The following is a 27,582-nucleotide window of genomic DNA, read 5'->3' as shown; positions in this document are numbered from 1 at the left end:
CATGAAATTGATAGCAGCCAAACATGACATTGAACATTTCTCTAACTATTAAAAAAGAAAGAAAAAGAAAAAGAAAACATAAAAATAAAATATATTATAAATATCAAATGATGGGTATGTTTGGACAAATTATTCCTTTTCTATGCTAAATGTAACTCTGATGGCCTGAGACAGTTAAAAAAGCTACTTCTGAAAGTGGTCAGCTTCCTACAGGGTATAACTTAATCTTGCAGGATATGGCCTTTCTTATGTAAGTATATATTTTCTTTCCATCCTGGTTTTCTAATGCAAAGGATCTGATTGCCTCCTGCCTAGCAGTTTGGGCACTAACATTGCAGTCTGAAGGATGTCAGTTGGATTATATCAATTCTCTCTCTTTCCCAGCAGTTTGTCAGCCATTTTACTTTAATAGTACCAGATCTCCAATGGAGATGGTTTGGAATAAGTACTGCTTCTTAAAGCGTGATGTACTGATTGACATCAATAGAATATGTACTCTTTTCGTTATTCTTCTATAGAGAGCATTATCAGAGTGTGTGTGAAGGGAGCACCATATGGCAGGAAGGGAGCACCATATGGCAGAGATGAGGAAAAGAGTGACAAAAGAAAATGAGGGATGGGAGATGTCACAGCATGTCAACCTTTAGCCCCAGAGGAAGCTCTCAGTGACAGGGGAGTGATTGAGGTGGCAGCTTTAGGGTCCCAGAAAATGGAAAAAGGGAGACACAATGATGAGGTTGAAAATAAACTGGGGAAAAGGGAGAGAACAAAACCAGGAAGATATTAGGTATAAGGGGAGCTATTAGGTAATCTGTGGAAGAACAGAGAAATATGTCAAAAATCAGTGCTGAAGAGAGAAAAAATGTCTACGTTCAAGATGGACTGAACTCAAAAACTTGAAAAAGGAACAGTCATCTGGGACAGGGAACAGTGGTAAGCATTTCACTTCAGATAGGTAATGAAGACCCTTATAGAAAGTAGTTCCTTTGTATAATAGATGAACTCTACTAGAATAAACATGTAGCACTAGGATAAATCTATGAAAATGAGGATAAATTTTCATGGGACCTGACATAGTCATGCAAAAAAATTGAAAAAGAGAAGTGTAAAAGTGATCGCCAATGGAGAATTGTCCTAATTAAGATTCCTCAAGGGCAAAGTTTGTTTTGAGGTAGGATACTATAGCAAAATGAGAAATACTTTTAAAATATGATGTTTAATATAAATGTACAAACTTTTAATATGGAAAAATTTTATTCTCCATGGCACATAGGGATTTACGTTGTGGTAAATAAAGCTTGAGTTATTATAGTAGAGACAATGATGAACTGTAATATATAGGATATATAATTTTCAAACCTTTCCTAGGGTACTCAAATGTTTTTGCTCTGACTTTGATAGTTAAACTTCTCATCTTATTACTTCATACTTGGATTATTATAACAAATTGGTCTCCCTGCCTACAGAATTCCTTTATTCTGATTTATCTGACCCACTGCTGCCAGGTACATCTTCCTACATCATGTCTCTCATATTATTTCATATTATTACAATTCTTTCTTCCTTTTTAAAGGAATACATCCAAATATATATATCTTCCTTTTTAAATATATACAACAAAATTATCATGTAAATTTCTTTCTTTTTCTTTCTTCCCTCCCCACCCTAGAGAAGGCTACCATTAGGCACACACATATGTGTGTGTGTGTGTGTGTGTGTGTGTGTGTGTGTGTGTGTGTGTATGTCTGTATATACATAAAATTATTCTATACATGTAGAGGGTCGGAACTCTGAAAAGGTGTATTTGAATATCTGAATCTAGTTCAGCAAGATACTTATAGCATACATGTACTTAATACTTAGCATAGTGATATAATGGTTCTCTAGTTCACACATAATATGCTGTAATGGTGTAATTACAATAAGGTATATAAGGGATAAGAAGGACTGGAAGAGAGACATTCTGTCTTTGACCATCCTTGTGGTGGCTCTCATGCCTCCTGCACTAAGATCAAGACTGGGCCAGAATGAAGAATCTAGACTCTATTCTTGACCATTCTTGTAGTGTCTATCCTGCTGAGACTAAGACCAGTCCGAAGGACCTCCAGAAAGCTAGTTGGAACATTACATATACATACTTCAATTCATCAGTTTTTTTTTTTTTTTCTGTATATTCAAATAGAATGTTCATATTTTCTCTATAGTTAATTTGGATACTTATCATGGTCAAAATAACTTATTTGTTCAGTCATTCTTAAAACAATATTGCTATTATTGTATATAATGTTCTCTTGATTCTACTCATTTTGGTCTCCATTTTTTTATGCAAATCTTTCTAAGTTTTCTTCTCTCAATTTTGCATAGTACAATAATACTCTATCACAATCATATGCTACAACTTGTTCAGACATTCCTTAATTAATGAATATCCCCTCAATTTTCAATTATTTTGCCACAATAAAAAGCTGCTATAAATATTTTTGTACATAAATATTCTATTCCTTTTTCTTATATCTCTGTGGGATACACACCTAGGAGTAGTATTGCTAGATCAAAGGATACGTACAATTTTGTAACCTTTTGTGCTTAGTTCCATCTTGTTCTCCATAAGAGTCATTATTCTGCCAACAATGCATTAATTTACCTATTTATCTTCATCTACTCCAGCATTTGTCATTTCTAATAGGTGTGATTTGTATCTCAGAGGTTTTATTTTTTCTTTTTCTAAACAATAGTGATTTAGCGTATGTTTTCATATTACAATAAATAACTATGAATAGCTATAAATAGCTCTTTCCTATATTTTGACAATTTATCAATTGGGAAATGCTTCTTATTTTATGAATTTGACTCACCTATATATTTCAAAAATGAGATCTTTATTAGTGAAACTCTCTTTTTAAAAAAATATATATACATACATATGTTCATATATACTTACATATAAATATATATAGTGTATATGTGTGTGTGTACTTATTTGATATTACTTCTTTGTCTATGGCATCTTTTAGAAAAATGTAATTTCCTTCATTCACTTTCAGTTAGGTTAAATTTTGCCTTTATTTTGTCTGAAATTATGACTGCCATCCCTACCTTTTCACTTTAGAAGAAGCATAAAGGACTGTACTCTAGCTATTAATCTCAGCTCTGTGTGGATTTTATATATATAATATTATTGAATGCTGTCTTTTAATCTATTCTTTTATCTGCTTCAATCTTATGGGTTAGCTTATAGCATTTGCATTCATAGTTATGATCACTAATCATGCTCATTCTACTTTTTTCTATTTATCTTTTCTTTTTTTTATCCTGTCCCTCCTAAAAAGTCTGTTTTGTTTCTGATCATTACTTGACTCATCCATCCTCTCCTTTATTAGCCCCCCATCTTTTATCCCTTTATTAACTTATTAACTAAGATAGATTTTTATACCCACCTGATGTGTACACATGTACATATATATATATACACACACATATACATGCATATATATATATATATATATACACATATTCCATTCTAAGTGAGGTTCATTCATTATCATTCATCCCTACCCCTGTTCCTGGGATTCTCTTCTATTGTAAAAATTCTTCCTTACATTCCTCCATTGAATGAGAAAATTTGACCAATATTGCCTTTACCTTTCCCCTCCTTTCAGTACGTCTCTTTTTTTCACTCCTATATTTTTTGATTCATAATTGATTCACACCCATACCCTCTCTGTATGTAGATGCCTTCTTACTCCCCTAGAAATGATAAAGAGCTCTCAAAGCTGTTACTGCTGCTGCTGTCATGAGGACTCACTTCTGATGTTCCTGCTGTGCTCCATCCCTGTCTTGCTTCTACACAGACCTCTTGCCCATCTATTAAGTTGTCATATATTGGGAAAATGTCTTCCTATTACTTTTTGTTGGCTCTGTTGCTCCAAAATTTGACTTGAGACATAATTTTTAAATTGTTTGAAGGGGAATGTTGTTACATTTCAGCAACTTCCAGCCTATACTCTGCATCTTGGCTCCCCATTACAATTTTTTTTTTATTGTCTCCTTGTGAATTCATGGAAGTCACATATGTTATTAAATGTCTACTATGTGTTTTGAGAGCAACTTTCATAAAAATTTGAAAAGATAATAGGTGAAAAAATAGTATCTTATAGCCATTACAGCTTTATAGTCCCACTGTGTTTACTGTTTGTTGACTTTAAAAAATAATAACAATTTGATTCCTTAAAGCAAAACACTACCTTATAGGCTCTTCTGGAAAAAGGATTATCAATATATGTTAAAAATCTTAAAATAGTTATGTAAGATGTAGCATCAAAACTTTGATTTAAAAAATTAAAACATATAACAGGGAGATGCTTTAAAATGCTTTAAAATTCAAATGGAATTTCTTTATAAATGGTGATGTCCTAAAATTATATTATAAAGTGACAATAGTCAAAACCATTTGGCAATGGCTAAGAAATAGAGTAGTGGGTCAGTAGAATAGGTTAGACACATAATACATAATACTCCATAACTATGGTATCTTATTGTTTAATAAATCTATACACTCTGCTTTCTAGGATAAGTACTCACTATTTAATAAAAATTGCTGGGAACATTAGGAAATAGTATGGCAGAAACTAATTATAGATCCTATTCCAAGAAAAGTCAAAATAGATTCATGATTATCATAAAGGATGATAAGCAAATTAGGAGACCAAGGTATATGCTGGCAGATCTGTGGAGAAGAGGGAAATTTATCACCAAAGAAAAACTAAATGCAAAATTATAAAATGCAAAAATGGATAGTTTTGATTAAATTAAAAAGGCTTTGTGTGAACAAAGCAATGTAAAACAGAAGGGAAGCAGAAAATTGGGAAACAAATTTCACAACCAGTGTTTCTAATAAACACTCATTTCTAAAATATATAGAGAACTGACTTAAATTATAAGAATTAGAATCAGTCCCCAATTGATAAATGATCAGAGGATATGAACAATTTTCAGATGAAAAAATTAAAGCCATTTCTAGTCATATGAAAAAATGCTCTAAATCACAATTGATTAGAGAAATGCAAATTAAGACATCTCTGAGGTACCACTTCATATCTATCAGATTAACTAAGATGACAGGAAAAGATAATGATGAATGTTGGAGGGGATGTCAGGAAAACTGGGGCACTAAAGTATTGTTAGTGGAGTTGTGAACTGATTCAACCAATTGGAGGCCATACCCAAAGGACTATAAAATTGTATCTATCCTTTGATTCAGCAGTGTTACTACTGGGTTTACATACCATGGAGATCATAAAAGAAGTAGAAAGAGCTTTATGTGAAAAAAAAGTTTGTAGCATCTCTTTTTATATGGCAAGGAATTAGAAATTGAGAGCATGTCCATCAGTTTGGGAATAGCTAAATGTTATCTCTGTGAATATAATAGAATGTTAACGTTCTATAAGAAATGATGAGCAGCCTGATTTTAGAAAAACCTAGAAAAACACAAACTGATGCTGAGTGAAATGAGCAAAACCAAAAGAACGATCAACTACAATAGACTTAGCTTTTCTCAGTAATACAGTAATCCAAGTCAGTTCTAATAGATTTAGGATGGAAAATGCTATCTACATCCAGAGAGAGAACTATGGAAACAATAGGAATTGCAGCATAATACTTTCACTTTTCTGTTTTGTTTTATTTGCCTTTTTTCTCTTTTTTTTTTCATTTTGGTCTGAATTTCTTGAAAAAATATGATGCATGTAGAAATATGTTTAAAAGTTCTGTACATGTATAACATATCATATTGCTTGGTGTTTTGGGGAGGGGTGAGATAAGGGAGGAAAGGAGAAAAATTGGAAGTACAAAATGCAAAATGAATAATGAAAACACTCATGTATTTGGAAAAAACAAAATACTATTGAGAAAACAAACAAATAAATGGGAAGGTTCTCCAGAATTAGAATGAGATCTCATTCTTTTTTTATATATATAATGAGATTTGGTCATTGCATCAAGTCCTACAACATAACAAAGACTTCTTGATAGGATTTATAATGACTTTAAACAGTCTAATCAAATTGTCAACAAAGGAAAAAACAAATGAATGAAGACTGCCTACTCTCCTGATACACAGTGGTATGGATAAACTCTAGAGACAGTCTGACAGTAATAATGATAGCTGACATTTATATAGTACCTCTAGGCTCACAAAGTGTTTTACATACATTATCTCATTTGACTGTCAGAACAACCTTGTGACATAGAAGATATTATTATCCCTCTTTTACAGATGAATAAACTAAGCTTCAGAAATATTAAGTGAATTGTACAAGTCTCTCCAATAAGTGTTTCAGGCAAGATACAAGCTTAGGTTTTTCTAATTGTAATGGTAGCACTCTATCTATTATAACATGGTGCCTCTTGTTATGGACAACTTGGAATGGCAGTGCCAAGGATCAAACAGGAGTAACAAAACAGGCTGGTTTGCCTCTGAGAAAATGAGTCAGGCTTGAAACAATCCACATTTTTCCCATGAAACAAAGAATCATTTTTTTCCCCCTCTGCTTTTATTTTTTAAAATTAAAGCTTTTTATTTTCAAAATATATTCATGGATAATTTTCAACATTCCCCCTTTAAAAAATCTTGTGTTCTAAATTTTTCCCTTCCTTCCCTTACCACCTCCCCTAGATGGAAAGTAGTCTAATATATGTTAAACATGTGCAGTTTTTCTATGTATATTTCCATAATTATCATGCTACACAAGAAAAATCAGATCAAAATGGAAAAATGAGAAAGAAAACAAAATGCAAGCAAACAACGACAAAAAGAGTGAAAATACTATGTTGTGATCCACAATAAGTCTCCACAATTCTCTTCCTGGGTGCAGATGGTTCTCTCCATCACAAGACCACTGAAAGTGGCCTGAATCATCTCTTTATTGAAGAGAGCCCTGAAGGACCATCTTTGTAAAAGGGCAATATTCTTGTGATTATATGATGGCATGCCATGGAGTACTAGAGGCTCTTTAAGCCAGACCAGTTGCATATCCACAGGTAAAGATTTGCAGAATTTTTTTTCCCTATGGAAATTTTTGAATTGGCATTTTTATGCAGTTTGTTCCAATTAAAATATGACTCCATTAAAATAATAATCAATGATTTTTTCACTTATTACTTATGGCTATTGGAGGGAAAAGAGGCCTAAAGCACAATAAGTTCTAAGATAGTGAAATAAAATTATGTAGGCTTCCTATAGCTTTGCCTTCCTGTGTCAGAAGAGTAACAGGTTCCAATTCAGCATAACATCCCAGGGAAAATAAAAATCCTGAGGCTTCATTTACTGGGAAGGAGTTAGTGAATATTTACAGAAAACATGAATTTGTTTCCAGTCACTTAAATATCATTTTTGTGTACTTTTCTAAGTTATTGTCTTGACAACACCCCACCATGAAAAAGAGCTTTGCAGAAATGCTCCATGTTTGACTTTCTCCATATATATCAGCCTGGTAGAATAAATAAGAAGAATTATAGGGCATTTATGTTAAACATGAAGAATCTCATATCTTGGGGAAAACACAAATGTTGCTTATATTTGTGAACCCATCATTTTGTGACTAATATATGTGTAAAATATATGTTCAGTGTGGTGTGTACATTAAAGTGACAGCAAAATGAATTTTTATGGAAGTACCAGAAGTATCTAATTCTAGAATTGTGTCTATACATAAATACTAAGTCACATATCATGTTGGTCTTATTTCTTTCCTTTGGATTTGAAGGGTAAAATTAAGAAAATTGTCTCTCTGAATCTTTCCTTTATTTCCTCCACAGTTTTCTCATAATTACTAATTGAGTGATCGCACAAGTCACTCAGCTTCTTTTATTTTGTTTCTTACCCTAAAAAAATCTAAAGCAGGGTTGTACTACATATAAAATCTATGTTTAGTCTCCCACTTTCTCTATAAATCCTTTCCTAATCACTCTAGTTCTTACTGATCTGATTGTCTTTTTTAATTACTGTAGTTCTTATAGTCTAAAACATACAATTTTACACTTTTAAAAATAATTATTTGGAAATGAAAAAGATCGTTTATTTTCCTTCAAAGCTGTGTTAGTTAGAGAGTGGTCAGATTGCCAGAATAGCATAGATATAAAATCTATCTAACCTGTAAGAGGTCTATAGTACTGAATATCAAAGTACTATAAGCAGATCAATTTTAAATAAACATTTCCCTACACACAAACATTTACTTAATTTTAAAATCCCCCCCCCCTTTTTTTTTTTTTAACAATTACGTGTGTCATAAACACAAGTCCTCTCCCATGATAATGATAATTAAGAAATTTCTTTTATTCTTTGCATTAGGCACTTTCTCCTCAATTTTTGGATGGCTTCTTCTAATTTCAGAATCAGAAAGAGCATAGTTAGATACTGGTCAGAGACCACTGATGTTGGAAGTGGAATACAGGTCAGATGTAAAGCTGAAGAGGATCCTAAGGGAACAAGTACTTCTTTATAGGAGATGGGAGAGGAAGGTACTGGTGGGCCAAGACTTTGACCCTTACGTCTGACACTGATAATATAAATTTTCAGTCAAGAGGAGGAGAATAAGCAATTCTTTGTCAGCTGTATAGGATAGAAAAGGGAAAAAGTAAACAGAAGCCATAGATGAGAAACATAAGTAAATTCTAAGATTTCTTTTTTTTTTTAAGTAGGAGAAGGCATGCAGTGTGGAAGTATGACTTACTTTAGCTCCCTCCATTTTTCTTAATTAAAAATAAAAAGTAGTTATGTGTTAGAGATTTAAAGTAGCTCAAAAATTTTCCATTTTCAACAAGATTTATAAAACATTGATTTCAAAGCAAAGATTCCTTGACTGTTGAGAGTAGTATATGATTTTAGGAAAATATTAATCCTGGCAATTTTAAACCATTTAAAATAACACTATTGTTCCCCCCACTACCAATATGCCTCTGATAATTTTATTATGTCCCTGAAGTCTTTCTAATGAATTTCAGTAGTTTTAAACCAAGTTGGATTTTATTTACAATGAAGTCTACTTTAACAGCTTGCTTATAGATTATAAACTTATTTAGTTTGATGTTGAAGAAAAAGGGGAAAGAAAAATTTTTGTAAGTTCTATATGCTTGGAAAATTAAAATGTCCCCACAGTTCTTACTAAAGATAGCTTTTCATTTTATTCTTTTAATTTTAAATGAACAAAGAGACACAGCTAATGAAAATAGTCAGGTTCTTTCATAGTAGCATGCATATTGTTTTAGTTAGTAGCGTAGGGAATGGAAATTTGAAGTGGGACAGAGAAATAAGCTCAATGGTTGATCTAATGTTTAATGCAAATTAAATATTTTTGCATGTTTATGAATATATCATATCATCCTTCATTCCCTGCTTAGGTAGCACAGGTCATGCACTCTTAATGAGCTTAGAGTAAATTAATGCCCTTAAATATTTTTGTTTTTTTAAAACCTTGGGGGAAAATCTTTAATAGCCTTTTTTTAAAAAAAAATGTAACCAAAGACTGTCTTGTAATTATCATTGGGTTATTCTCTCAATTTTTAAGCCATTAAATGTGGTTTTAAAGGTTTTAAAGATGATTTTGTTATTGTTGTTGGATCAAACCAATTATCAAGTATTCTTTCTGGACTTTGCTATAATGAAACAATATAGTTAAGAAAATATATATTACACCAGTAAGAAATAGAGTCTCTTTTTCTCCATGACAACAGATAAAGAAATCATAACCATGGCAACTGTAAAGGGCCTGTGAGATTAAACCTAGAATGGAGATTAGGCCTCTAGGGGCAAAGAAAGAGATTGGTTCCATATTGCAAATTCTAAGACAAGTTGTTATTGGGTGGAAGCATAGAGAGTTAATAAGCACAAAATTAATCCCCATTTACAAAATGGTGCCAATTGAGCCTAGATGAGCTCAGAAGGACAGTCAGAAGAGATACAAGGAACAACAAAATAAGGGTAACTTCCTTGTTCACAGAGACAATTATTAATTAAGAAAAGGTCCTCAATGAGGTGAGAAATAAGCTACTTTTAGTTAAGGGTATCTCAGACATGAAATTTAATCCTATGGTATTAAATTCCTACTATTTGGAAATATCTTATACTAGGATACTAGGAATTCTGAATACAAACACAGGTTAAAAATAAATACATCCCTGCCCTTAATAAGCTTACATTCTATGAGATATTGGAACTCTTGATGGGAAACTCAAGTGAATATCATTGAACCATCACAATTTTTTTTTTAAGGCACGTTTTATTTATTTATTTTTAATACATATTGTTTCATGAATCATGTTGGAAGAGAAAGATCAGAACAAAAAGGAAAAACCACCGGAGACAGAAAAAAAATAGGAAAAAAGTGAACAAAGCAGGTGTTGATTTACATTCAATTTATATATTCTTTTTCGGGATACAGATGACATTTTCCATCCAAAGTCTATTGGATCACAAACCACTGAGGAAGACCATGTATTTCATAGTTGATCATCACATATTCTTTCTGTTATTGTGTACAATGTATTCCTGGTTCTGCTTGTTTTGTTCAATATCAGTTCACGTAAATTTGCCTTTCATAATGTTCTCTACTTCTTCTTTGGTCATAAATTCCTCTCTTTTCCAAAGATTGGTTAGCTAAATTATCTCTTGCTCTCCTAATTTACTCATCATTTCACTCTTTATGACCAAATCATATACTCATTTTGACTTTATTTTGGTATTGAGTGTGAGATGCATATCTATAGCAAATTTCTGATATGTTATTTTCCAGTTTTCCCAGCATTTTTTTGTCATGTAGTGAGTATTTATCCCAGAAGGTGGAATTTGGGAGTTTATCAAATACTGCATTATTATAGGACTTGATTATTGTGTTGCCTTTATCTAATTTATTCTACTGATCCACCACTCTCTTTCTTAGCCAGTACCAAATGGCTTTGATGACTGCTGCTTAATAATATAACTTTAGGTTTGGTATAGCTAAGCTACCATACTTTATATATATATTTTTAATTAATTCCATTGATATTCTTGACCTCTTGTTCTTCCAGATTAATTTTGTTATTATTTTTTCTAGTTATATAAAATAATTTTTAGCAGTTTGATTGGCAAGGCACTGAAAAAGTAGACCAATTTAGGCAGAATTGTCATTTTTATTATATTATCCCATCCTAGCCATGGACAATTGATATTTTTCCAGTTGTTTAGATCTGACTTTATTTGTGTAAAATGTGTTTTGTAATTGTGTTCATGTAGTTCCTGTGTTTGTTTTGGATGGTGGATGTCCAAATATTTTATTTTGTCTACAGTTATTTTAAATGGAATGTCTCTTTCTATTTCTTATTTTGTCAGTAATATAAAGAAATGCCAATGATTTGTGTGGATTTATTTTATATTCTGCAACTTTGCTAAAGCAGTGAATTGTTTCAAGTAAGTTTTTGGATAATTTCCTCTATGTCATGATATCATCTGCTAAGAGTGATAGTTTTATCTCCTCATTGCCTATTCTAATTCCTTTAATTTATTTTTTTTCTTATTGCTAAAGCCAAAATTTCTAGTATAAAGTTGAATAGTGGGTATCATTGTTTCACCCCAATCTTAAAGGGAATATATTCAGCTTCTCTCTATTACAAATAATGCTTGCTGTTGATTTTAGATAGGTATTGCTTATCATTTTAAGGAAAGCTCTCTTCATCTCTATGCTCTCTAGTATTTTAATTGAATTAGTGCTGTATTTTTGTCAATTTTTTCTGCATCTATTGAGATTTTCACATGATTTCTGTTACTATGATTGTTGATATGGTTTATTATGGTAAGTTTTCCTGATAATGAATCAGCCCTGTATTGCTGGTATAAATCCCACTTGGTACTGGTGTATTATCCTGGTGATAAGTTGCTACAATCTCTTTGCATCAATATTCATTAGGGAGATTGATTTGTAATTTTCTTTCTCTGTTTTGACTCTTTCTGGTTTAGATATTAGTGCCAAAATTGTGGAATAGAAGGAGTTTGGCAATACTTTTTTACCTATTTTTGCAAATAGTTTACATAGTATTGGAATTAATTGTTCTTTAAATGTTTGGTAAAATTCATTTGTGAATCCATCTGTCCCTGGAGCCTTTTTCTTAGGGAGTTCATTAATGACTTGCTCAATTTCTTTTTTCTAAAATGGGATTATTTAAGTAGTTTATTTCTTTTTCTGTCACTCTGGGCAATTTATATTTTTTGCAAATATTCATCCATTTCCATTAGATCATCAGATCTGCTTCCATATTGTTGGGAAAAAATAGCTCCTAATTCTTGCTTTAATTTCTTTTTCACTAAGGTAAGTTCACCCTTTTCATTTTTGATACTGGTGATTTGTTGTTTTTTCTTTCCTTTCCTTTTTCTAATCAAATTAACCAAAGGTTTATTCATTTTGTTGGTTTTTTCATAAAACCAACTCTTACTTTTATTAATTTGTTCAATAATTTTCTTAGTTTCAATTTTGTTAATCTCTCCTTTAAAATCTGCCATTTTGGCTTCACCTCCCACATATTATTTTTAATGGTCTAATAATCTTTAAATCCTTGATTAAAGTACAAGTTAAAATAACTCTGAAGTACCACTTCATACCTCTCAGACTGGCTAAACTGACAAGAAACAATAATGATAAATATTGGAAAAGCTAGATTTTGCTATATGGCACATGTGGACATTTAAGATATCATAAATACCCATCCAAAAGGACATGGTAAGTTGTAACCCCCAAATTTAGGGCTGGCCTTCCGTGTCATTGAGAATTTGAAGTTCTGTTAAAAGATGCAGTACAAAATATTCTTTTACAAAAGTTGCTGAAAATAGCACCTTTAGTGATTGATGTAAAGACATAAACCAACCAGAAATTACCTTTTCAGATGATCAATAATTTAATGCACTAACAATTTAGCATGAATTAATTTCTCAATTTTCCCAATAGAGTTATTTCACAAGAACAGTTCAAAAAGATATAGAGTGAAAAGAGAAGAGAAAGAAATCTAAACTGAGTATATTGGGGACAGATAAGAATGTTTTTTGTTTGTTATATTTTTAATGAATGGAGTATAACTTCAGTACCATATATATGTATATGTTTACAAGAATGTTTGACTTCATATGTTGTGGATATTAATTAAATAAACAAGATGTAATTAGCAAGAATAGTACTCGAAATACTCACTGAATACATACCAAGAAGATAATAAAATCTGGGGGTTATTCATGATAATGGAAGTGATTCTATATTAGTAAATTCATAGTTAATTCTAATCAGCTAACAACAAGTGACCTTTACTTATGTATTTGCAGGAAAAGATATTTTCCTTGAGTTCTAGTTCCTATCCCTACAGAATATTTTGAGAGCTATAATGACCAAGCCCTTGCAGATGGGAAAATCTAATTGATACAGTTCTGAGTCACCAGTATTTTACACATGAAAATAATTCTTAAAGGAAAAATCAACATATTCACAGTCTAGATTTCCTTTTAAATAGTATGTAGTGGGAAGAGCTTAAAATATATTTGGGGTAGGAGGTTGTAAGTAGGTAAACCAGAAGGCAAAGCAAGATGTAGCTATATAGCTACTGGGCCAAAAGTCTGGAGCTTTGAATTCAAATCTAGTTTTGGACACATTTTAGTTGTATGTAGGTAATTTGTTCCTTGTCCTTCTCAGTTTCCTTATCTTTAAAATAAGGATAATATCTATCTCCCGGAGTTGTGAGGAAAATAAAATGATTTGACATATGTAAGGAGTTTATAAATACTAATTATTTTATCATTATCATCATCATTATTATTATTTATTTCCTCTGACTCAAATTTTACCCTCTTTCCAACATGTAAAGTATATATGATATGTGATGGGGGGAGATGTTAAAAGAAGTAATAGAGTTGTTTTCAATGTTGTGGAACTGGGTGACTGAAATTATGGTGGTAATAGAAATAAGAAAAATTAGAGGATATTTTTTAAAGAGGGAATACAGCATTTTACATTTTAAATGTGATGAGTTTGAGATTATAATAGACATGGAAAATACAAAAAGCAGCTGACATTTGGTATTAGGATTCAGAAGATACTGTACCTCTCTCTCTCTCTCTCTCTCTCTCTCTCTCTCTTCTCTCTCTCTCCCCCCACATATATATATGTATATGTGAATGTATATGTATAAATAACCTGAATTTTAAAAAATGAAAACTATGGAAGCTAATGACTTTACCAAGGGAGAATAGATAGAGAAAGAAATAATAAAGTCCAGGAGTGTTGGGGAAATCAACCATAGTTAGCAGTCAGGTCATATAGATACAAAGAGAATCCAGGAAAAAAAAAAAAAAAAAAAAAAACAGTGACATAGAGGCCAAGGGAGAAATGTATCTCAGAATATGTCATTATCTGACAGGTTCAAGTAAACTGGAGATTAAAAAAGACCAATGATTGGATTTGGCAGTTTGATCACTGGTAACCAACCTCCAGAGAGTGGAACTTATTCCCAAAAAGCAATATTAGCATTTTGGTAGCTGTGATTTTTAAACCCTTGTAGATGTGAGTATATTTTTTGATATACTGATATATATTTGAACTCCCAGCAGCCTCTGAATGGGAAAAATAATGTTCAGGGAAAAGCTAACAGATTCAAAGAAAACATGTCATTCTAATTGGTGGTAAATGGGAATTGGTATTAATGTTTTGATACTTGTAGTTGTCCCTGACATAGGAGAAAGGCGTGGATCAGGAAAGATTTTTAGTGCATGTGCTGGAAATGGGTGGAAATATAGGCAGTATTAGGCAACTGGGAGCTATTGTAGACAGATGGAGTCTTGTAGAAATGAAGGAAGGGTGCTAAAAAAAAATCACCAAATTCATAATGTTCACATTGTCAGCTCAACTTACATTAAAATTTATCCTAGAAATCTACTTCTAATTTTCCATTATAAGTCAGTGAGGGGAAAAGACTTCTCACAGCCAGGTTTTTAATAAATTAATTATGGACAGCATGAACCTTGTGATTCCATTCTTAGGTATTCTGATTATGGGCTTAAAATTTAAACTTTAAGTAAATAGGTTTAAAGAAGTAGTCGAAAATATAATTTTCTTTATGCATAGCTCAATAGAAAGGTAGTGTGGCAAGGTGGTAAAAGTCTGAACTGGACATTACAAGATGCTAGTTCTAGACCTAAGTCTATAACTAATTAGATGTGAGATGTTGAACTGTTTAGCCTCTTGAAGTGTTTGTTTTGTTATCTATGTGATAAGGGAATTGAAATAGATAATAACCAAGATTTCTTCTAGGTTTAAATTTCTATGATTCTTAGAAGTTAGGTTATAATGAATGAATTAAAAGATTAAATAAAAGTATCTGATAATTTATGGGTAATAAAGTTTTGTAGGAAAAATTAGCCAGGCATAGAGTTTTATTATTTTAGAATTGGAAGTAACTTCAAAATTATTTAGACTAACCCCTTCCTGAAGAATATTTTGGCTCTACAATATTTGTAACATGTCATACCTTGCCATTTTTCTCACAAGGACATTGTGAGAGAATTTGTCAGATGTCTCATTGTAATATGTAAATACATTTTACATCATTATATTTTTGTCATTTACTGTGGTGAGCTTTTTCTTCTCAAAGCGCAGCCAGGTGATCAAAGTTCAGATCTTTTATTATCTCCAATATAGCCCGGTTAGCTTAGAGGCCTAACTCTCTGCTTGGTTCCAAGAGCTCTTGCTGCTTTGTCCTTTGCTTCTGCCTCTGCTTTCTTCAGCCTCCAGAGCCAGTACCAAGTTGAATCTGTCTTGCCTTGAAGAGAGGGCTTCTGGCGTAATTCTGCTGAAATCCCGACTTGTAGCGTCTTCACTCTGAAGAACCCTCCGACTGGCCCATTGGCCTATTTATGCTCCTTCCAGAGAGAGGGATTATGGGTAGTTCTACTTAGTACCTTGTTTCAGGTTCTGCCCAAAACATCTTCTTGTAAGATTAGATCAACTCTAATTAGTTAGCAGTTAGTAAGGATTCCAACAATTTACCTCACTAGTCTGGTGTCCTTACTTAAAAAAAAAAAAAATTGCACTTAGTCTGGCATGATTTTAATGAATCTATTCTGACTCTCACTGATCACTATTTTCCTTACTAAATGATCACTTATCAAATGTTCCAGGAATGTATATCAAGCTTATTGGTCAGGAGTGGGAAGGATAAGGATTGTTAGTTTTTTAAAACTTGTGATGATTAAATAAGTAAGGTTTCTAAACCTTTAAAATATATATTCCTTGCATTTAAATGATATAACACTTTGAATTCATATAATGTTTTAAGGTTTACAAATTAGTTTAAAAACATTATTTTACTAGATCCCCACTGTAATCTTAAGAACATTTTTTTTGGCTTTTTTCTTAATGATGAAGTATATCAGCACAATTTTTCAATGGTTTTATATTACTAAGGAATATTTTCGATGGTAGTAGTGAGGTGTGGAAATTGATTGCTTCTAGATCTTTTCTTTGAGATCATTTAACTTTATAATCATAGCTTTGCTTCTGTAATAGAATCTCTGTAAAATTTCTTATAATTGTATAAAATATAACTTTTCAGAGCTATATCTTGAATAATGCCAAGGAAATGAAATTTTATATATGTGTGTGTGTGTATGTGTGTGTGTGTGTGTGCATGCAAATATTATCTTACTAAGAGTGGGGTTGAAAGATAGGGAGAAGATTGCCATTTGGGAGGCAAGTCTTTTTAAAATTACAATCTTATTATATAAGAAAATATTTCTAGGACACTGTGACCTTGGGCCTGTCATTTATTCTTTTTGACTTCAGTTTATTCTTCTGTAAAATTGTGATAGAATCAACTCTACCTCATGGGTTTTTCCTGAGGAACAAATGAAATATTAGTCAAATATTGTGGTATGTGTAGATAACAGCACATACACACAAATATGCATAATTATGTATATAACTATACATATATATACATTGATAACTATAACTACATATGTATGTTTATATATGTACACATCTATAATAATATATGACTATATATAACTATACATACAACTATATATACATAGATAACTATATATGGATGTATGTATACACATTTCTTAATGTAAAGTAGATTTTTTCTGTTCCTCAGACCTACCCTTCCCACCTACCATGTAGCTCTACAAAGCTCACTTCCATAGCTTTATTGATCGGAAGCTTCAGTGCATAGGGCTGAGTTTTCCTGGTATAGTGCTGCTCCTGCTGACCCAATTCCCCAATAGCCCTCTGAAAAGAACTGTAGCTAGTGCCCTGGTTGATATAAGGTCCTGCCTGCCCAGGAGTTAAATGGCCTAATTCAAATTTACATAAAACTAGGACTATTATCTGAAAGAAGCTGTTTGGTACAGCAAAGTCTAACTTTGACAGAGGAAGACCTGACTTCAAATATCACTTTAGGCTTTTTTCTTAAAACTGTACAAACCTTTGGATATCTCTTAATCTTACTGGATCTTAATTTTGTTTCTGTAAGAGCAGGATAACAATAGCACTTAACCTCAGAGGATTGTTCTATGGATCAAATAAGTTAATTTATGTAAAGTCAATATATATTTGAATTATTATATTTATTTTTACTATTCCTGATTATTTATCTGTCTATAATTTATTTAAAAGAAGGGGATTGGACTCAATAAACTTTAATGTCACCTCTAGCTAAATCAGTGACTCTATGATCATATAATCTTTCCAGAAGAGGGATGCTAACCTTCAGTTACTCAGGAGCAAACCAAACATTCAGTGATTTGGAATGTTGCAAAGTGTGTTTTAGGCCTTATTCAGTCAATTTGATATATGGACACAAGTTTAGGACCAAGAACTAAGAGACTTAAGATTGTTGTAGTTCTTAGTGACTAATAATTTCTTAATTAGACTATAAATATGTTTGTGACATTGCTTTATTATTAGTACTCTCTTTGTTTTCCCTCCCATTCATTCATGTTTATGTCTTGTGTCTTTGACCCTGCATTGTTTCACTTATTAGCTTCACCTACTGCCATGGTTCTGACCCTTGTAAATGCCTCTGTTCCATCAGCCCCTCTGACTTATTCCTCTCCTTCCCCTTTAGCTATCCCAAGCTCCAGTGTCCTCCCCTCTGCTCCCCGAGATGTGGTCCCTGTCTTGGTTTCCAGTCGCTTTGTTCGTCTCAGCTGGCGTCCACCCGCAGAAGCAAGAGGGAATGTTCAAACTTTCTCCGTCTTCTTTTCCAGAGAAGGTGACAACAGGTAGGTTCCATCAATTAAATGAGCTTTAATACCTCTCTTTAGATGCAAAATGAAAAGCTCATACTTTGCATGGTCTATGTTTGACCACTTGACCCAGAGCAAATCACTTAGCCTGATTGTATTTCTGTTTCATTCCCTCTCAAATGAAAGATTGTTGTGAGAATTAAACACATATTTGTACAAAAATTTAGAAAAGTATAGGGATGTATGCATACATAAATACAATACATGCATATATACATACATATATGCATACACCTATGTAATTTCTATTATAGACACATAAATACATGGTGTCAGATTGGGATCCTATTTTCTTCAAAAATGAACAGAAGAAAATGTGCACTTTTCCCTCTTCTATTGTTACTGGTTTTACTTTTTTGATTCCTAGGATAAAATTAAGGGAAAACACAGGAAATATCTCTTACATTTTGTGAAAAGCAACCTAGCATCAGTTTACTGCCCTTGAGATAATTATCATCACTATTAACCTTGACATTTAAGGAATTATAAGAATCTTACTTTAACGAAGAGAGGACTATAGTTAGGAACATCAGGGTTCATATTTCACCTTTGCCATATGCTGTCTGAACAAAGCTAGAGAAGACATTCATTTCTGGGTTCTTTGAGTAATTTTCTAAGACTATAGATAGGTAAAGAAATGCTGATTTATACTGGTAAATTTTAACTAAATAGATGATATGTAGGGTTAAGATGCCTTCTTCCCACCTAAAAATTTATTTCCATCTCACATTTCTATTTTCACTAAAATAGAGGAGTCTATCTAAAGGAAAATATGATACAAAAATAATTTTATTTGCCTGTAAAAAACATTTTATACTTTCAGCTCTAGTTTGTCCAATGTTTTAGGAATTTATTTCAAATTAAATAATGCTACTGTAAGATATGATTTAAAAGGGTCAAACTCTTAAATTTCTCCAGCCTTATCTCTAGTCTACGGTCTCCATTCTTTCAAATATATCTTTCATTGCTTTTCACGGCTATTTATTCAACTCAATTCAATGAGTATTTATCAAGCACCTTAAATGTATAAAGCCCAGAGATAGGTGCTGAAAAGATGAAAAATAGCACCTGCCTTTAAAAAGCTTGTATTCTATGGGAGGGAGGAAGATGAGGGCTACTGTATAGTACACAAATGACTTCATTTACAGTGACCATGAAATTCTGCATGTTGGAACAAGATTTGTCAGAGATAGTCCTTATGCTGAAAAACCCAGTCCCTCACCTGAAAATCAATAGTAGTACCTTTAATGGATGCTTTAGGAACCATAATATCTTTACTGAATAGCACCAGGGCAACTATTTTGACCTTAGATTCATGAGTTCCTAATCTTTGTTTATTTATTCAACCACTTGTAATGTAGTTATCACATGAAGTCCTGTGATTTAGGAGCTTATGAGTAACTCTAGCTTTTTCTTTTATGACAAAGACAAGCATTCAGGTGCTATAAAGTTTACAAATCTAAAAAGAATGTGACCTCATGTGAGATTTCCCTACTTTTGCCAGGATACAGAGGAGAGAAGGATTATTTCTTTAAAGAGAGAAGGAGAGAGAGAACAGAGATGAAAAGTATCCTGAAGGGACCTAGCTACTAAGCCAATACCAATCCATTGCTACCATCAGTCAAGCCTAAAGAGAGGCAAAGGAATGCATTAGTTGGGATGTCATAGGTACTATTGCATCCATTGACATGCTAATAGCCCAACTGGGGGGAAAAGTTGAAGCTTCTTTGTTGAAGTCTGGCTATTTGTGAGCACTTTGCTTTCCTATGGATTTTTAAGAACCTGCAGAGGACATATTAAGAAACTTACTGGGATCATGGTAGAATTGGTAAAATCCTAAATGCATATTAATATTGATCCTCTTCACATAGATCCGAATTGAAATTTGCAGGACTATGACTAATAGTTGCCAGGAATTGCAGGGACCTCTGTTGGGCTATCCATTCTGGGACCTATTCACAATAAGATATTTGTACTCCAAATTGAATTACACTTAGTAGTATACTGGTACATTAACAACTAGCTCTCCAGAAAAAAAAAATACCCCATACACTTTTATGTTTCATCTATATTCTATAATATATAATCTCCATCATTTTCTTAAGTCTAGACAACTATATAGCAATAAATCAGTTCCTGAATTGTAATGTTTGCCAATATTTCAAGGTGTAAATGCTCACACTGAAAATTCAACAGTTGGTTTTTATGAATTGCTTCAAGCTGGCTTCAACACATCCCTACATCCATAGAATAAAAGGATTTTAGAGATGAAAAGGAAATTAGAGGTCATAGAGTTCAACCTACCAAGTCAACAAGTATTTCATAAATGCCTCCTATGTTTCAGCCACTGTGAAGAATCATCTAGCTTCCCAACATCACAAGGAAATAGATTTTTATCTATAATTTCAAAGCAAATATTTCACACCATCTTTCTGTCTAATGGGTTCAAAACAAAATTTAGCAAAATTGATCATTTGGGATTCTCTATAAAAGAAACTACTTGGCAGCTTCCAATAAATGAAAGCTTAAAATATAGAAATACAAGAGACTTTAGAGATCTTTTCCAATCATCAGATTTTATAGTTAATAAAATTGAAACCTAAACAGATAAATAAACTTCATTTTTACTGATGAGGAAATTAAGATCCAGGAAGGTAACATGATTTGCCGAAGATTACACAGGAAGTAAGTATAAGAGGCAAGATTTGGAGTCAGATTCTCTGACTCAAAAGTTAGTGTTCTTTTTCTTGTCTTATTCCCTTATGGTCCCATTAAAAATAAGAAAGTAGAGTAGAATCCACATGTCCTGATTTATAGTCTAAGACTAAGTATACTTTATTCAAATATATTGAAGTTGTTTGTAAATACTTATGATGACAGATGCATTCCCAAACTTTTGAATCAATAATTATTAGTCAAACCAATTTGTTTAATATGATTATGGGACTAGATGGATGGACATTTCTACATCATCATTAATCAAAAGTTATGGTCATAACTTTTCAAAGAATTAATATAATAACTTCAATGCTCAGAACCCACTTTTTTGGAAAATCAATTATTCTAGCATTTATTTTCTGATCAACCTTAACAATATCTATAATGGGCTGAAACTGAGCAGATGCACTTGGACAGCCAAGCACTTAAGGCTAATTACTTATTGGACAATACTCTATTAGCATTTGCTTGGAAAATGGCCCGCCCCACTATTCTGTGCTGGCTTGATCTGTTGGTGTGTAGAGAGATTGGGAGGAGGGATTAGAGGGTGGAGTAGGACAAGGGAGTGTGACTCTGGGCGGTGAAAAAAAAAAGAGGAGATTCCTGTGTCCATTCCTTTCCTTTCCCTTCAACAAAGAATAAAGATTTAAGGACTTTTGCTGATCCTGACTCCAGTGATTCTAATGTATCCAGGGTGCTAACTTGGTCTTCACAAATATCTAAGCTTAAGTCTCTCCTCTGTGAAAACTTTCCAACCTACATTAAGCATCTCCAGTTTTTCTGAACTCATGGCTTTTATTTAAACCAGTAATTTCATCATTAATCATCTATTACATGATAACTTTTAAAATAGTTTGGTGCTTATTCATCCTCCAATACCTTAATCATCCATGATTATATTTGTATTGAATACAACCAATTTTTTGCTCAAGGAGAGAGATTTTGTAATTCGCTATGATCAAAAACATCAATTACTTAATGACTAGTTTTCTGGTTATGAACCTCTCTCTTAAATAAGTTATATTAAATAAGTATATATTTTATCACCATATTCATATTCAAAGCCTTTCCACTATCCAAACCTTATGGCCTTTAAGAAACTAGGATATCATCTCTGCATCACAATAAAGCATTACAACAGTATTGTGGTAGAGAAGTTAAATACATACATACATACATATATACATATGAATATATGTGTATGTTATCGATGCATATATGTATAAGTTTATACCTCATCTCTTCCTCCTGTACTATTATATAAATCAGCCCTCATTCAGAGCTTGTGATTGAAAAATGAATTAAATGTTAGTAAACATGATCCTTTGTTATTTATCTCCCATATCTAAAAATTCAATTAGATTATAATCTCTTTTAGGGATTAAACTTTGTTTTATGCAGTGTCCCAAAAAACTAAGATTTTTGGGAAGTTCAATTTTATAAAGTTCTGGTTTAGCTTTCTGGAAATCTTTGGACCAGTCTTCATTTTAGCGGAATAATCACCATTACAATAGCCAGGGATAAAGTCCAAATTCTTTGTTGTCTCCTTTACAATCTGTCTCCTTGCCTGGGGCCAGGGCTAGCTTTCTGAACTAGAGAACTATTAATCACCATGCTAAACTAGATAACCATTGTCTTATCAATTCCTCTGAGTTAATACCTTGTTTCAAGTATGCTTCTCCAAAGTTCTGGCTCTCTACACACTTTGGGACTTTTTATGTTTTTTTCTTTCTTTTCTTTTTTTTTTTTCAAATGTAATCTCCTATATTTTACTTATTAGTTTTCAAAATTACCTTTATAATATTTTGATTTCCATTTTTTTCTCTCCTCTTCCCTCCCTTCTCCTCAAGACAGCAATTGATGTGATATAGGTTATACATATATAGTCATATTAAACACATTTCAATATTTTCCATGATATGAAAAAAAGAATCAGAACAAAAAAGAAAAACCATTAGAAGGAAAAAAAAACAACAAAAAGTGAAAATAGCATAATTTGATCTACATTTGGACTCCTTAGTTCTTTTTCTGGAGGCAGATGGAATTTTCTGTCCAAAGTCTATTGGGATTGCTCTGAATCATTGAACTGCTGAGAATAACCAAGTCTTTCACAGTTGATCATTGCACATTCTTACTCTTATTGTGTACATTGTATTTCTGGTAACACTTGTTTTGTTCAGCTTCAGTTCGTGTAAATTTTTATAAGACTTTCTAAAATCAGTTTTTTCTCATTTTTATAGAATAGTATTATATTATCTTCATATACCACAACTTATTCAGCCATTCCCCATCTACTCATTTTCAGTTCTTTGCTACCACAAAAAGAGCTGCCACAAACATTTTTGCACATGTGGGGCCTTTTCTCTCTTGTATGATTTCTTTGGGATACAGACCAGTAGTGTCACTTCTGGGTCAAAGGGTAAGCCCTTTCTGCATAGTTCCAAATTGCTCTTCAGAATGGTTGGATCATTTCACAACTCCACAATGTATCAGTGTCCCAGTTTTCCCACATCCCCTCCAACATTTATCATTATCTTTTCCTGTCATCTTAGTCAATCTGAGAGGTATGAGATGGTACCTGAGAATTGTTTTAATTTGCATTTCTCTAATCAATAGTGATTTACAGCATTTTTTCATATGACTGTATATGGCTTTAATTTCATCATCTGAAAATTGTTCATATCCTTTGACCATTTATCAATTGAGGAACAACATGTATTCTCATAAATTTGGCATAGTTCTTTATATATTTTAGAAATGAAACCTTTATCAGAAACACTGGATGTAAAGATTTTTTTCCCAGCTTTGTACTTCCCTTTTAATCTTGTTTCAGTTGATTTTGTTCACATCTATCTTATTTTTTATATGGCAAGCTTATCAGGAATAGCAAATGACATAATATCTTATGTTTGTTAAAGGCTTTATAAGTGTCCAAGGGACTTAAAAATATTAAAACATATTTTCATTTGGCTGGAACCAATTAACATATTTTATACAATTATGACTTTAAATAGCATGGATTCAAATGCTTGCAACCACTTCAAAAAAACCTATAGGACCTAACTGTACTATATATATATGAATAGTATAAAGCATTCTATAATTACATTCCCAAATGAAAGAACAGAATAAAATTAAAGTACAGATTTAAATCACTTAATCTCCATTTGCTTTTCAGATACCTACATGGTTCAATATACATAGCACTTGAAGTCAGCAACACCTGATTTGAAATTTGATCCCAGGCACTTACTAGTTGTATGATGACCCTGAACAAGTTAACTTGATCCTGTTTGTCTTAATCCACTGGAGAAGGAAGTGGCCAATCATTATAATACTCAAATTCTAGGACCACAAATAATCCATGTTTTTAAATTTTCTAGTGAGATATGAGCACTGATTCATTGAACACTAGAAAGGAAAATTCCTAACTATTCCCATTTCTTTTCTAAAAAGAGACTACATCAATGTTATATATATATATATATATATATATATATATATATATATATATACACACACACACACACACACACATATATATTTCTATATTTATCAGAAATATGTAGTGAATTTTTCAACCCTGCACCAATGAACTTTCTATTTTATCTTTATGGTACTCTATCATAGTTATAGTCCTATTGTCACTTTTGGAGGAAGAAATAATAGTGAGTAGGCTTTTTTAACGGATGCCAAAATCATGGCTTTTAAAAAAATAATATCATTCTCTTTACAACAAGAAATATTAGCTTCTGCTTTTTTTTTTCCCACTTCAAAGCAACTAATTAGATGTTTGAAGTTTTATGACAGCATTTGTTACCTTAGAGGTTCCAAGGAACAATTGTAATTACATTTTAACACCCTTGGTATTTATGCAAGATTATATATGTTCCTTTTTTTCAAAAATGTTTATTGAAAACTGCTGCAAAAGTTCTATAGTGAAGCTGTCTCTTACTTAACACCTAAACTGAAGACTTCCTTACATCAATATGAGAATCTGAATCTTTGAATATCAAGGGGAGATGAGGACAATTGGATTTATTTTTCATTCTATGTCATTAATTCTACGCATTGAGACAAGGACACCAACCTGTGACATATCATTTCCAATTTCATTCTATGCCACTTTATAAAATAAATCTTATTAAAGTAAACTGACATAATGAAAAAACCCCACTAAATTAGGAATCAGGTAACCCATATCCTAGTCTCAATTCTGCCACTAATTAGCTGTGTGATCTCAGGCAAATCACTCCATCAGTATGGGATATAGTTTTTTTCGAAGAAAAATCTTCGATTAAATGAGAAGATTGGGTTTGAAGTCCATTAAATGAGAAGATTGAGATTGATATTCACTAAAATTCTTTATAGATCTAACATTCCATGAGTTTGGGAAAAACATTTCAAATCCATGGCATCTTCATTATACTGACCTTATTTCTATCAGGCAAAAATAGGAGTACCTGCTTGATAATGATGTTGATGATGATAATGATCTGTTCAGTCATTTTTCATTCATGTCTGACACTTTGTGGCACCATTTTGAGGAGTTATCTTGGCAGGATCCTGGAGTGGTTTGCCATTTCCATCTCCAGCTCATTTTACAGATGATGAGCTTGAAGTAAATAGGGTTAAGTGAGTTGTCCAGAGTCACAGGGCTAATAAGTGTCTGAGGCCAGATTTGAACTCAGGGAAATGAGTCTTCCTACTCCCAACCTGCACCCTCTCTACAATGCTACCTAGTTGTCCCCAATGAAGATAATAACTAACATTTAAATAGTATTTAGTAGGTGGAGATAGTGTGTTAAGTACTTTATACTTATTTTCTTGCTTGATCCTTAGAATAAACCTGTGAAATAGGTACTATTATTGTCTCCATTTTACATGTCAGAAAACTGAGGCAAACAGCAGTTAAATATCTTTCCCAGGTTTACACAGCTAGTAAGTATACGAGGCCAGATTTGAAATGAAGTCTTCTTGACCCCAGACCTAGTGCTCCATCAAATATATGAATTTAGTTGCTCTATGACAAAACCTGATCTTTCCTGAAGACCTTTGGGAGATTACCTCCCACTATAAAATAGAAAACAAAATTCTGAAGGAGTAAATTACATTATAGACATATATCATTTTGGGGTTCTCTTTGAGACCACAGAAAGATAAATTGTGATACAATCCCTGCTATTGGTATCTAAATATCTTGTGTGTGTGTGTGTGTGTGTGTGTGTGTGTGTGTGTGTGTGTGCTGTGTTAGAGAATGGGTATATTGAAATGAAAATATGTTCATTTCTTTAAACTTTGTGATAGATGAGATGATGGTGTGTGAAATCTCTGCCACATGAGAGAAATATTTGTGTACCTCTCCTCACTGTGCTCAATCCTCATTGTCAACTAAAAGTCAGGAAGAAAAGGAGTGAAAGCATGTTTTTGCAGGACAAGGTATCTACTGCTTCAGGCCATTAATCTGAGCTCTCAGGAACTGAAGGCTAATTATGTCTTGAGAATCATAGAAAAGAACATTAGTAAGAGTCAGAGATCTCCACTTCCTGCTGCTTTCCCAGGAAAAGGCTAGCACACAATGACAGGTAGAACACCCCAAACACAGTAATTGGACAAAATGGTGAAATCCATTGTAGCCAAAATGCAGCCCTTTCTTAGGAACAAAATATTCTATCTGTTGGGTTATAGATTGATGCTGAATAAAGAGTGAAAATACAAGGGAAAGAAAGAAAGAAAGAAAATTCTTAATTATTGTTTAAATAAGAATATTATGGAGTAGAGCTTAACTACAGCTGGGACCAGAGAAAGTAGAATATAAACTCAATGCTCTCTAGTGGAAAACATGAATTGTCTTTATTTGGGGGATGATTTCTTTCCAACAATCCGGTGAACAAAAAATGCTTTAGGGCTAATTCCTCGAAGCTGATCTACAAAGAACAATGAAAGATACTCAAAGAATCCATCCCATAATGCACAGGAGCATATCACCATGGACCAGAGACTGCTTCTCCAGTGGAGCCTGAAATAAATCCAAAAAGAATCAATTGCAAAAACCAACTTAGAGACAAATAGAGACATCAGATATTGAGTTATAGTTAAAGTAGAAGAAGGAACTCTCTCTTCTCTTCCTTAAAATTGATATTATTCTCTCTTATCAGAACCCATTCAATAGCTTTATGGATTGTGGATCCTTTTTGTTTAACTTAACAAACAAAAGGAATCTAATAGTAGATACCAACAAAAAGCTTTTGACAGACCCATAACTCACTGATAATTATTTTAGTGACACGTTTTTTCAATTGTGATGGTTTGTGGTTCTTCTTTCCTCAATGCTCCTATTCTGCAATCCTTTGTGTGTGTGTGTGTGTGTGTGTGTGTGTGTATGTGTGTGTGAAATTCCAACCTTTGTGATATGTGCATCAATTTCCCAAGATGTTCTGTAGTGCTATCACCTTAATATAAATTGAAAGCTGCTAGAATTATATAGAAACAGTTTCAAGGAGAAGGAATTCAAATCTTCAAATCTTCAAATACAGCTCTATCAT

General features: G+C 32.6%; 1 protein-coding gene across 1 annotated transcript in view; it reads left to right on the top strand.

Annotated features, from left to right (window-relative positions):
* LOC127545804 (netrin receptor DCC-like) overlaps positions 1 to 27,582 on the top strand; it is a 287,141-nt gene that overhangs the window by 95,150 nt on the left and 164,409 nt on the right. The window contains exon 3 of the mRNA XM_051973316.1: positions 18,139 to 18,295. Coding sequence (XP_051829276.1) covers positions 18,139 to 18,295 — 157 coding nt within the window. The remainder of the gene's footprint in view (positions 1 to 18,138; positions 18,296 to 27,582) is intronic.

Source organism: Antechinus flavipes, chromosome 1 (genome assembly GCF_016432865.1).
Source record: "Antechinus flavipes isolate AdamAnt ecotype Samford, QLD, Australia chromosome 1, AdamAnt_v2, whole genome shotgun sequence".
NCBI classification, from domain to species: domain Eukaryota; kingdom Metazoa; phylum Chordata; class Mammalia; order Dasyuromorphia; family Dasyuridae; genus Antechinus; species Antechinus flavipes.
The sequence above is the reverse complement of the archived record's forward strand: the minus strand, read 5'-3'. Positions and strand labels throughout refer to the sequence as shown.